The 12976-nt window shown below is 52.1% G+C and overlaps 1 protein-coding gene across 1 annotated transcript in view; it reads left to right on the top strand.

The window, feature by feature from the left end:
* Nucleotides 1-10042, top strand: part of ADCY8 (adenylate cyclase 8) — a 220151-nt gene extending 210109 nt beyond the window's left edge. The window contains exons 16-18 of the mRNA XM_042923617.1: nt 5130-5222; nt 6690-6804; nt 9555-10042. Of these exons, the coding sequence (XP_042779551.1) occupies nt 5130-5222; nt 6690-6804; nt 9555-10042 (696 nt within the window). The remainder of the gene's footprint in view (nt 1-5129; nt 5223-6689; nt 6805-9554) is intronic.
* The last annotated feature ends 2934 nt before the right edge of the window (nt 10043-12976 follow it).

Below are 12976 nucleotides of genomic sequence, written 5' to 3'. Positions count from 1 at the left end.
GCTTTACCTCCCACTGTGGGCCACCTGCCCCCGCCCCCCACCAAGCACCATCCAGCTACTTACAAGCCCTTACACCCACCTGGCTGTTCACCCACTGCCCTTTGTGCCCAGAAGTTATGCCATCGTCACTATACCCTGTCCTCTCTCCCTCAACTCCACGGGCAGCAGAACATGTAACACTCCCTGAACAGTCAATTCAGATATCATCTCTATTTGTGACGCCTCTTCTCATCCCCCTTCTACCCAGCTAAATGTCGTTGCTCTTTTTTCGGTGAAAAACGTATACTCTGGAACCTGCCCTCAGAGAGCCTGAAACCCTTCAGTGTGCAAATCTGCCTCCCCCACCAGCCACTTAGTTTGGGGGCAGAGACCCATCTTATTAATATAAATGTTTACCACGTGTTGCCACAAATGCAAAACAAGCTCAAGACATAACATTCAGTCACTTACCCCTCAACAAAACCCACAGGGGGAGAATTATTAGCCTTCGTTTTACAAATAAGCAAAACTGAGGCTGAGAGACAGCAAGAGAGCCCAGGCTTTGCCACCACCAGTTGGCCCAGCCAACATTTCCACCCAGGTCCGCCATACTGTTTGGGTTTTTAACCATTAACTGGCATCTCATGGTTCCAGTTTTGCAGGCAAAAAGGCAACAAGGGCCATTTTGGTTGTCCTAGGGATGGGAATGGGGATCAAGATAAATAAGACAGGGTCCCTTTTTGCTTCGCATGGCTTCCCAGTCTAGGGAGGGACAAGATGATTGGGTCACCTTTACATGGGAAGTAAGTGCACTCATTCAGAGGGCCTTGCATTGTGGAGAGTAGAGGGTGATTCTATGGTAACAGTATCTTTATTCCAGCTCTTTTTGACAGGCCATAAGCTCATAAAGATAGGAATTATATTCTTATGTATCCTTTTAAGTCCTCAGGGGCTGGGGCTGTGCGTAGAACATAAGAGATGTTCGTAACAGATGCTTACCAAGTATTTGCTAATGGGATCAACCAATCAATTAATTAATTAATGGGGGACAAAAATCAGCAGACAAATAGCAAGGTGAAGAGAAACTAGGGCAATCCAGAACATATCTTCAAATTAAAAAAAAAAAAGTTAAAATAGCTGTATTAAAAATAATCTGACCGAAGGTTGAGCCATCAGGCTTTGTTTTATTTTATTTTATTTTTTAAATTTTTTTTAATGTTTATTTTTTATTATTTTTGAGACAGAGAGAGACAGAGCATGAACGGGGGAGGGGCAGAGAGAGAGGGAGACACAGAATCGGAAGCAGGCTCCAGGCTCTGAGCCATCAGCCCAGAGCCCGACGCGGGGCTCGAATTCACAGACCGCGAGATGGTGACCTGAGCCGAAATCGGACGCTCAACCGACTGAGCCACCCAGGCGCCCCAGTTTTATTTTAAACGCTGTAGCACCCCCCATCCCTCCAAAGTGCTCACAAGCAAGTTTTTCAATTGTAATGCGTAAATTTCAACTAAATTTGCATCTCAGTGCCCCAGTTTGTAGACCCCAGGAGTCTTAGGAAAAGCAGACAGCGCCCCTAGTGGTAGTGGCGTGTTTTTGCAGAGGGAGGTTGGGGAGGCTAGGAGAAGGAGGGTGGGGGTGGGATTGGTCCAGGAGCTGGGCTTTAGAGCAGGAGGAGGAGGAGAGGGAGGAGGAGCTGGCAGGGAGGTGAGAGAAGAAAGATAGGAGAGCAGAGCAGAGAAGGAGAAACGGAAAGAAGAGACGGCACAGAGGAGGAGGAAGAGGGAAGAGCATGTGGTCAGCAGGAACATTCTCTGGCTTGTCAACCCCTCGGGCCACCCGCACGTGCCTTCTGTGTCAGGAGAGACCCTCTGCATTCTGCCCTGGCGAAGCTCCAGCCAGATGGATGCCCTGATGCTGACTTTAGTAACAAAGCTGCTCCGGCTGATAAAATCACCACGGGAACCTGAGCGCCTGCAAAATTCCCTCCGGGCTGGAGGAAAGCAGAACACCGCACGGAGCACATGCGCCAAGACTGGGTTCAAGACTCCTCACCCCAGGGCCCCTGCTTCCTCGAAGGCTGAAGGGCGCTCCCACGTTTCAGCACTCCGTGCGGACTAGTGAATTAATAAAGGGGCTGATTAGGAACCGCGTTATGCCCCCAGACGCTTTTAGCTCTACGGTGGATCGATTTGCTGCATGGACACTAAATGAAAATAATGAAGCCGCTTGCTGCCTTCTGATCCACTTCTGAGAGGAGGCAGCATTGCCTGGGCCTGAAATTGGCCCTTGGTCAGGTACTTCCAAGAGCAGAGAGGAAGAGGCCCCCTCCCTGCAGAAAGCTGGGGAAATGCAGCTGCACGGAGGCAGAAGGACAGAGGTGGGCCACCAAAGACATGCCTTAGATCCCGAACTAACACTTTAACGGCCGAAGGGATGCTGAGACCAAACCTCAGTGCAGTGTCTGAGGGCGAGTGTCAGACATGATCCCAGGCTGAGGACACTCAGCCTTCCCTGGACGCGGTTTGTGCGATCTCAGCCAGGGCAGAAGAGGGGCTTCACTCAATGGCTCAAGAAACAAAAATAGCAAACAAAGGCTGCCTCAGCCGTGAATCAGGCAACACAAACACACACGCACGCACGCACGCACACCCCAAAGCAAATCTCAAAAGCACCTGCCTGTGTTTCCCTTGTTTCTCTGAAGAATTTCTCTCCAGCTGGAATTTTTCACGTTTTCTTAGCTCCAGAATCATTTTTGACAGGATGCCTGTAGCAAGATGCATATGGAAAATCCATCTTCTCTTCTTGGTCTGGCCCACCTGTCTGCCCAGCTCCAGCACGGCATGAACCCCGAAGGACATCACAGTCTTTAAGGGAAGCAGAGAGTTGGAAAACCAGAAGTTACATTTAGATACCCACCCACGTGGAGGAAGAGGAGGCTAAGAACTTAGCCCTGGGAGCCAAGGAGGTTTGAGTTTTGAACCTACCTTTTCTGCGGAGGGAGTGAGACACAGAATCTGGATGGCTTTGAAGATGGGGCTAAGGATTTTCTGAAAGATCAGATGTGGGTTGTGATGTTTTTACCCGGAACAACTGGAACAATGGAGACGCCATTAATCAAGGTGGCAGGTGGGTAGAGAGGACCAAGGGTGTAGCTTTGGGAATGGCAGGTTGGCGATGCCTTTGAGGACTGTAACGGGGATGTCACAGCAGTTTTGTGCAGAAGAGTCTGATGGTCAAGGAAGGACACATGCATTGAGGAATCTTGGGCAGAGAGATTGTGTTGAAAGCCCATGAACCATGGTGACAGAAAAAAAGAAGAGGTCTGAGGCCTGAGCCCCGGGGCCCCCAACACTGTGAGATAAGGAACATAAGAAGGAACTAGCAAAGGACGCTGAGGAGTTGCCAGTGGTGTGGAAGTAAAGCCATGAGTGGGCAGAAACCATGTGGGAGAGGTGTGGCAATCAACCGGGTAAGATCCAGACAGTGGACCAAGGGAGGCCAGACAATGGGAGGGGTTGTCAGAGCAATGTCAGTGTCAAGGTGGTTCTGGGGGATTTAGAAAATGATGGGGAAGAAGTTGGAGGCAGTGAGTAGGGAGAACTCTGCAAATTTTTACAGCAAAAGGAAGGAGACAGGTGGAAAGAAATGGGGTGTCCCGGAAGACTTTCTCTAAGATGGGAAAAATAACCGCAGCCCTCTCCTGACTTCCTTGAACCTACCACGCATCTTCCCCAACCTCCAGTCCTCATTCATGTCGTCCCCTCTGTCCGGATGCCCCTCTCAACCCTTTCCGTGCCCCCCCCCAGCCTCCCAGCACCCAAACCCACGCACCCACCACTAAAAGACCCTTCCTCACTCTTTAGAAGTGAAGCTAGAAGTCACTTGCTCAGGGCAGCCTTCCCAGCCCCTCCAGATTTCATCAAAATGCTCCTCTCTCCTCGTTCCTACATCCTGTATGTTTCCATCATGTGCTTTACTAGAATTGAGGCAGGGCACGTTTTGTGTGATGGTTTATTTAACATGTCACACACACACACACACCCTGCCTGGGCTGTCAGCCCTCGGATGGCTGGGACCTCCTGTCCTATTCATGAGACGTTGCAGAAGCTCAGTGGATACTTCCTGTATTAGTTTACTACGCTGCTGTAACAAACCACTGCAAATTTAGTGACTCAAGACAACAGAAATTTACGATGTTACAGTTTGAAGGTCAGAAGCCCAAAATGGATGTCACAGGGTTAAATCAAGGTGTCAGCGTGGCTGTGTTCCTTCTGGAGGCTCTAGGGGAAACTGTGTTTCATTCTGGCTACTAAAGGCCACCTGCATTTCTTGGCTGGTGGCTCCTTCCCCCGTCTTTAGAGCCCGTGGTCACCCTGCTGTGACTTCCGCTCCTGCCTGATATCACATTGCCTTCTCCATCTTTCCCGCCTCCTCCTTTCACTTATGAGGACGTTTGCGATTACTTGGAACGCACCCAGCTAGTCTAGGGAATCTCCCCACCTCAGGATCGTTAACTTCATCCCATCTGCAAAGTCCTTTCTGCTCTGGAAGGTAAGATACCCACGGGTTCCAAGAATTAGGACCTGGACATCTGCAGGCAGTGGAATGGGAAGCCACAGGAAGGTTTTGCACAGACTGGGGACATGATCTGACTTTCCCCCGAATGGGACCACTCTGGCTGCCATGCGGGGGGTGAGGGGGGGTGAGGCAGAGAGCAAGCAGGTACATTATTCTGATACAACCACCGGGTGGAAGCCAACAGTGGCTCAGGCCAGGATGCTAACAGACAAGAGTTAAGACTCCAAATCCATGTGGAAGGTGTAGCCAAAATTTGTTGATGCTCTGGGGAACAGTTGGGATTTCTTCTTTGAAGTAATAAAGTAAACGTTCGTTTCAAAGATTCATGGAAACCGATCTACTCCTTAAACGGTGTCTGGTCACACCCATCCCGGCACCTGCCACCTGCCGGGTGCTCAGTAAACATGTTGATTGCCCAAATGCATGATCCACAGGGAGAAAGGTAGCGTCCTCAAGGCTGCTAAACCAGGCAGAGGCTGTCCTTTGTGTGAGCCGGGAGCCTGTTTCGGGAAGCCCCTGTCTTCAGGAAGAATAAACACCAGAGCTAACGTGGTTGCTTGGATCTATTTCAGCTGCTAGGCGAAGACCGGTTTCAGGACATTGAAAAGATTAAGACCATCGGCAGCACCTACATGGCCGTGTCGGGCCTGTCACCTGAAAAACAGGTAAAGGAACACCTTGCATTCAGCTGCACCATATGGCAGGGGCCTCACTCTTGTCGGGTCGCTGAAGACAGAGAGGCCATCGTCACCAGGCTGCCTGGGGACCGGTAGGGAGGAAATCTGACGCAGTGGATATTCTAGTCGTGAGACGTACATTTGCTCCCGAGGGAATGAGGGTCTGCTGGATGAAATGACGCCTCTACAGCCCAGAAACCTCTAGGCTCCATTCTGAACGTCATTGTTGACTTGATGGACAAAATACCCTGGCCGAGAAATACCCTGATTATGATTTAATTGTGAGTGTCACCAAATCCCCAATACCAGCCTGTTTTCTTGTTCTTACTTGTATAAGTAGGACGTAAGAACGATAATATCTCCTGTTCTCTTGAGGGCCCTGTGCTGGGCACCAGCCTTAAGTGAGAACACTAATGCTTACCTTGCAGCATTAGTGGACGCAACAGCATTATGCTGTCTACACCCAGTAGGTGCTCAATAAATGCTACGTGCATATGAGTCTAAGTTCCTGGGAAGAAGGAATCCTCATTCCTTCTTCTCATCCTCCCTTTGTTTACTTTCCAGCTAAACACCTAGAAACATTCCAAGAGTAACTATCTGGGAAGAAAACCCTACTGGTAATCGGTTACCTGTGCGTGGCACTTGAGAGCAGGGGTCCACAAAGTACATCCTGCCTGCCAAACCTGACCCATCATCTGTTTCTGTAAATACAATTTTATTGGAACACAACCACACACACACACACACACGCACGCACGCACGCACACACATTACATATATTTTCTCTTCGGCTCCTTTCAAGCTAAAATGGCAGTTCTGAGTGTCCCTGAGGAGGCCCAAAACGTTTGCTCTCTAATCCATTACCGAAACTACTTGCCAACCTCTGCTCTGGAGGGGTGCCAAGTTCTTTCGCATACACAATCTCCTTCAATCCCCGGGAGGTAGGGAGGTAGGCGGGGCAAGGCTGCTGATCCCCATCTTCTAGGTGAGGAGACGGAGGTTCAGAGAGGCACAGAGGCTTACTCCGCACCCCCCTCAAGGTCCGTGACCAAATGTCGAAGCAAATGTGAAACATCCCTTGAACAGACAGTGTGAGTACTTGAAAGGAAGTACACGTTTCCTAGATGGAAACACGACACGTGCAAACATAAACACGCGCCCGCGCGCCCGTGAGCACAGTCAGGAATTCATAGTGTGGCCGCCTGAATACACAAGTGTCGACGTGGGGAAAGGAATCTGATAAGCCGCACACATTACACTGAGTTAAGCAAATCTCCTGCCATCCTGTGTTCGGGGACACTGCCGACGGGGGTGTTCAGGGGCTCCCACACCTGGCCGTCTTCATCCCAGGGATGCGCAGGTGGGTTGGGACGTAGAGCGGGGCTCCCCTCTGCTGCAGAAAGGTAGGTCCACGTTCACCACAGTGAGTGAGTTCTCCTCTCACTTGTGCTCCAGCAATGTGAAGACAAGTGGGGACATCTGTGTGCCCTGGCCGACTTCTCCCTCGCCCTGACCGAAAGCATACAGGAGATCAACAAACATTCCTTCAACAATTTCGAACTCCGGATTGGTGAGTAGCAGCTGGAGGTGTGGCCCCCTCCCGCCCGCCCCCGCTCCCCCCCGCCCCAGCTCCCTGGCCTGGCTCCATCAGACCCCTCCCTCACTCCCTGTCCCATGCCCTGGGCACCCTGGGCCGTGGGGAGCTTTCTCCTACAACACGCAGCAGGCTTAGTGTGACCTCACCAAGGACAGGGACGGGGACAGCGTCAGCTCAGGCCTGTCTAGGCTTCCTCTTGCTCTGGGTGCTGGAAGCCAGGGAAGCCTGCTGGCCTGGGTGCAGACATACACAGCAGGCCCTACACCATAGCCACCTTTCCTCCAGCTCACTTGTGCAGTGCCCCACCCGCACAACACCCTGCTGAGGGAGGGAGCTGAGTCATCTCTCATTCACTCTGTCCCATGTCCTTGGTCAGTGTGTTGGTCTCCAGTCCTTCTGGATATGCCTTAAAGCAAAAGCAGGATTGCACTCCCAAAGATGTCAGATACTGTGGTGTGCAGGGACGGCAGAGAGGCTCCTAGCTCCTCACTTGGCCACACAGCTTGCCCTTCCTTGCGCTCAGAGACCCCCTCGTGCAGCACAGCAATGCAACAGAAACCACAGCCCAGTGAATAGTGACCCTTTATACTTTGTATAACTCGCCAACTTTTTTGGCATCTCTGCTGCTTCTCGAAGGCCCCCCTACAGCATGGTCTGAAAGCCGTAAACTCAGGCCCAGGCCCAGAGAAGGGGGGTGATAGCTTCCGATCACACAGCCAAGCGGACACCCTGGAGGCAGCCCCAGGACTTCCGGACAGACCGGGGACGTTCTGGCTGCCGGGCTGCAGCCTAAGACGGCCTTTGCCACAGTCTTCGTATTTTACATCTCCTCTGGCCTTCATGCCGTTTTGCTTACTTGGCTCTCCCTCACCAGCTTTCAAGAAAAAAACAGTCAAGAAATACCAGTATCTGACTTCTCAGATCTTTGTTCATATGTAAAAGCTCTATTTTATGTTTTTGGTCTATGGATGGGATGTTCAAGGCTTGTTCCCGCATCTTCCACTGACCCTACGTGTCCTTGCTGAAATCCTTGACCACACGACGGAACCAGGACTGAAAACCAGAACTTTAACCCTGAACAAAGGCGGGAGATGCCGCTGGGGTCAGGGCCGACCCTTGATGTGAAATCTCACAGTGCTGGCATAGATCAGAGGTCAGAAGATTATTTTCCCCATTTCACGGGGCACCTCTGTTTGTGTCTGGGGTCAGCTGTGGCCACCTCTGTGAAGTTGGGCCAGTCATTCCAGCCCTCTGAAGGTCAGTTTCCTCGTGTGCAAGCTGGGCGTGATATTATTACCCCCACCCCTGCCTGCCTCGTAGCAGTAACGAGGGATCAGACGGGGTGACGCCTGTGAGGGGCTCCGCAAGGCGTGGAGGGAGCCCCATCACTGTGATGCCCACACATTCTGTAGGGTCTGCTTCTCTGATTTCTGTTTATTTTGTATGGGGCAGGGAGGGGTTGTACTGCCCTCCGCCTAGAATGATCTAACCCAGACATCTGCATGGCTTGTCCCACCACATTCTTCAGATGGCTGCTCAGAAAGGCCCTTCCCTAGCCACCTTCCTCCAAAATGCCCCCTCCCACCTCTCTCTTCCTTTAACCTGACCGGGTTTTCGTTCTAGCCTCTATTATTCATTGATATCGTATTACTTGTTTTGATATTTCCTTCTCTCCAGGTGAAGGTAAGCCCCATGAGGGTTGGGGCTCTCGTCTCTTTTCTTTCCCACCCATTGCCCCGGTGCCTGGAACAGCGCTGGTACCTAGGCAGGTGTCTAGTCAATTTAGTAGAATACACGAGAAATTCAAAGTCCAATAGAAGGGGACCTACGTGCTCACCAACGTGTTTGGTGAAATGCTATTATTCCTGGCAGAGAAGTCTATGTCTCGTAAAGGAGGAGGCGTCAGAGATGTCTTAAAAGGCATTTGCCAAATAAGATGTGGGGGTTGGGCAGAAATGATAGTCCAAGCAGAAAGAAAGGCAGGGACAAAGGCACAGAGGTGGGCGATGGCCGGCAGGTGAGGGGGGACTCTAGCTGGTGAGTGTGGACACAAAGGTGAAGGAGAGGGTGGCGGTGAAGGAGGCTGACAAAGCAGGACGAGCCAGATTCGAGAAGCCCTTGGCTGTGATCCCAAGGAGCCTGGGCTTCATCCTACAGGCAAAAGGGGCCGTGGCAGGTGTTGAAGCGGTTGGAACTTGGCCAGATGGGGGCTGGTCTGCTGGAGGACAAGGGAGGAGGCAGGGAGGCCCGTGGGGAGGCTTGTGCCACAGACCAAGGGAATGACGCTCAGGCCCTGGACTAAAACAGAGAAGGCAAAGGTCTACCCAGGCTCTCAGAGCACTGCAACAGCAGAGGCTGGAGGAGACCCCAGCGTCCTGACTCGTGGCACAGTGCTCCGTCCGTCCCACGGGCTACGTCAGCGTCCTGGTGAAAATTATCCTAATTTGCTCGGGAACAGTCCCTGGTAGTCAGGCACCATGCCAAGGCTTTCCTCCGGTTATCTCATTCCATCTTCCTTCTACTCTGCACGTGGGAAAAGTGAGGTCCACCCAGGCTAAGTAACTGACCCAGGCCGCTCACCCAGTGAGCGGCCGAGGCGGGATCTGGGCCCCGCAGTTTATCCACAGAGACCATACCTTCCCTGCTCACTGTCCCAGGCGGGGGTGCAGCCACCTCAGTGATGTCCCTCTTCTCTTACCTCTCGCTCCTTTGGTCGCTCGCAGGCATCAGTCACGGCTCCGTGGTAGCTGGGGTCATCGGCGCTAAGAAGCCACAATATGACATTTGGGGCAAAACTGTGAACCTGGCGAGCCGAATGGACAGCACAGGGGTCAGCGGCAGGATCCAAGTCCCCGAGGAGACCTATCTCATCCTGAAGGACCAGGGCTTTGCCTTCGACTACCGAGGGGAGATCTACGTGAAGGGCATCAGTGAGCAGGAAGGAAAAATCAAAACGTACTTTCTCCTGGGAAGAGTCCAACCCAACCCGTTCATCCTGCCCCCGAGAAGACTGCCCGGGCAGTACTCACTGGCCGCGGTCGTCCTGGGCCTTGTCCAGTCCCTCAACAGGCAAAGGCAGAAGCAGTTGCTCAATGAGAACATCAACACAGGGATCATCAAGGGCCACTACAACCGGCGGACTTTGCTGACAGCCAGTGGGCCAGAGCCCGGGGCCCAGGCTGAGGGCGCCGACAAGTCCGACTTGCCATGAAAGCATTTTCTTTGTGTTTCCTTTTTTTGTATTTCTTTTATATATAAAATAAATATACTAATAAAAAGGTTTAATTTTTTTTAGAACAAGGATGGTTTCATTGGTCTTGGGATACACTAGACTGAAGACAGGATTTGAGCTTCTCCTCAAATCAGAGACATTTATTGATCATCTCATATGCACGAGGTTCTTTGGGAACACAGATAAATAAGACCTGCTCCCTTGACCTTGAAAGGCTCACAACTGAGTATGAAAGAGGGACGTGTAAGCAGACACTCGACACAAGGGCCCCTTATTACTTTGTCATGTTTTATTTATTGGGGAGAGAGAGAGAGAGCGTAAGTGGGAGAGGGGCAGAGAGAGAGGGGAACAGAGGATCCAAAGCAGGGTTTACCCAGCCAGGCTGACACCAGCGAGACCACCGTGGGGCTCGAACTCACAAACCGCGCGATCATGACCTGCGCTGAAGTTGGACGCTCAACCGACTGAGCCACCCAGGCGCCCCTGTCGAGCTCTTGTCACGCGCAGGACCCGGTGCCAGACCCTTTACGTAATGACCTCACGCGACCATGCCCTCAGCCAGCGTGTGTTGAGCTGTGCCTGTACTTTCCTAAGCTCCAGAGAAATCCTGGCAAAAGTCCGGGCCTCACAGAACTAGCAGTCAGCGTGGGGATAATCCATAACGTTCCTCTAAACCAATACATAAGTAATCTACTTCCAGATAAGGGTAGATGCCGTAGAGAAAATTGGGGAGGACAATTGGGATAGAGAATTGGAGGTCGGGGATGCCGTGTAACTGGGATCTACAAGGAAGGCCTCTTTGAGGACTTCCTGTTGAAGATTAGCCCTAAACAATGAGAACCAAGCACCCTGGGAGGAGAGTGTTCCCATGGGAAGGAACGGCACGGGCAAAGGCCCCGAGGTGGGATCAAACCCACGTGATCTGTTGGAGGACCAGCTCCAAAGGCAGTGGGTGGGGAAGCTGTTGCAGGCAGGTTCACTCTCTTGCACTCTTGCAAAAGTGAGAGTTCACTCTCTTGCACTCTTCTAAACTCTTGCACTCTTAACAACAGCCATTTAGAAGAAACGTACCTCCAGTGGACATGCTTTCGAGGAAGTACCTACCCAGAATATTTCAGGCGAGACCCCCCTCCCCAGGTAGGAGAGAGACTACGGTCTCCAGAGAAGCACGACGCACAGAGGTGGGGGGCCCTTGAACTTTGAGCCATGTGGGTAATGGCCTTTCCCAATGGTGCCAAGAATCCTCAGTGAATTATCAAGAACCCTACCCAGGGGACATCTGAACTCTGCTCCAATTTTTTCTGGCCCCAAAGCGTGGGGTCCCTGCCCCTGGGTCAGCCCATTCTGTGGCCCCAGCGGGTCTGCAGAGACAGAACCGGGACACTGGCCCGTGGTTGATGTAGCTGAGAGGCACGCCTCTTCTCGGGCCTTGTGCAAGGCTGGAGGGGGTGGTGAAGAAAGACAGTCTTCTTGAAATGAGAGAGCGGTTTTCTGTTTGCCTACTTTTTTGGTCTGTTCATCTCATTTACGAAAAGAACTTCCAATGTCAAGTGATTTCTGAGAACCTGCTCTTAACTCCGAAACAAACCTGGCATCCTGTTCCAGCCAGGGGCTCCAACCTCATGTTTCTCCCCCCCACTGATTTCTGCTTGTGAAATTTTGGATTTGATCTTAGGAATGCCAAGTGTAAAAACTCTGGCCAAGGAAACAGTGCCCCAAATGGTGAAACACAAAGAGAAACACAGAACAGGGCCTGGCTTAGTCTACAGACGTTCAGGCCCACTAGACGGGCTTTCTCAACAGCTGTGTATTCTGGACAGTGATGACATCTTTTGTCGCACCCCCCAACTGCGTTTATCAGCCTGTGTGGGTGATGCACGCCTTCCCCAGAGATGAGCACAGCCCCTCTTAGGGAAGAGGTAAGTTATTCCTCCAAGGGCTGGGTCTGAGCCCCGGCTGCCTCGCATTCTGCCCTCCCGTAAAGTCAGGCGGATCACCTGGAGGTCAGAAATGCCCCCCACCAGTTCCTCTGCCTCCCTCCTCCAGTTGGAAGTGACTACTGTGCTGTCATCACCATTTCACAGACGAGGAAGCTGAGACGCAGAGCTCCTGAGCGACTCACGCTGTAAGGTCTTCGACCCAGCAAAGAGTGGCCGTAGGATTCAAACCCAGGAGCTCTCGTTCCAGAGTCCTGCCCTTAAGCACCACTGCCTAGCCCTGTGGTGGGCGAATGATATTCATTAAATGAAAGTTGAAATTGGGAGCAGACTCCCTGGCGGGCAGAGAAGATGGACGAGCCAGGGCAGAATTCTGGAACGGCAGTCGGGGTGGGGGGGTGGACAACCCAGCACCACTCGCCCAGACCCTCGACAGCCCCCGCTTCCACCCCAGGAGGTCAGACAGCCTCTGATTCTCTTTGCGGGTTGTGATGTGGAGACGGTCGGGGACAGGACGTACTGGGCTGAGAGCCCCGAGGGCAGTTCCTTGAGGTACACAGGCCGTGGTTTGAATCCCGTCCCCCCACCACTTGTCAGTGGTTTGATGTTGGGCCAGTAGCGTAAGTCGCGCCCCCCACGTTCTTCCCCTGCCCCACGAGGATGGCAACGGAAGCCGCTGCGATTTGGAAATTTTGAAGCTTTCAGATCTGAGAAACATGGTTAAAATATCATACACTAGGAAACACCCCAAAGGTGTCCGCGGCACTGCTCACTAATTAAACTCGCTCGTAATGTAACGACACACAAAGCAGCGTAACCAGAGTCTGTACCTGGGACCCATTGCAGGTCGCGTTTTGCCCCCAGATTCCTTAGAAAACAAACGTCAGCGCTTAGAACATTGTGGAATTTGAAGTGTCGATAAATGGTTGTCCACCCACAATGCCTCGTAAGGCTGCCGTACGGATGACAAGCGACC

Source organism: Panthera leo, chromosome F2, assembly GCF_018350215.1.
Source record: "Panthera leo isolate Ple1 chromosome F2, P.leo_Ple1_pat1.1, whole genome shotgun sequence".
Taxonomy (NCBI): domain Eukaryota; kingdom Metazoa; phylum Chordata; class Mammalia; order Carnivora; family Felidae; genus Panthera; species Panthera leo.
The sequence above is the reverse complement of the archived record's forward strand: the minus strand, read 5'-3'. Positions and strand labels throughout refer to the sequence as shown.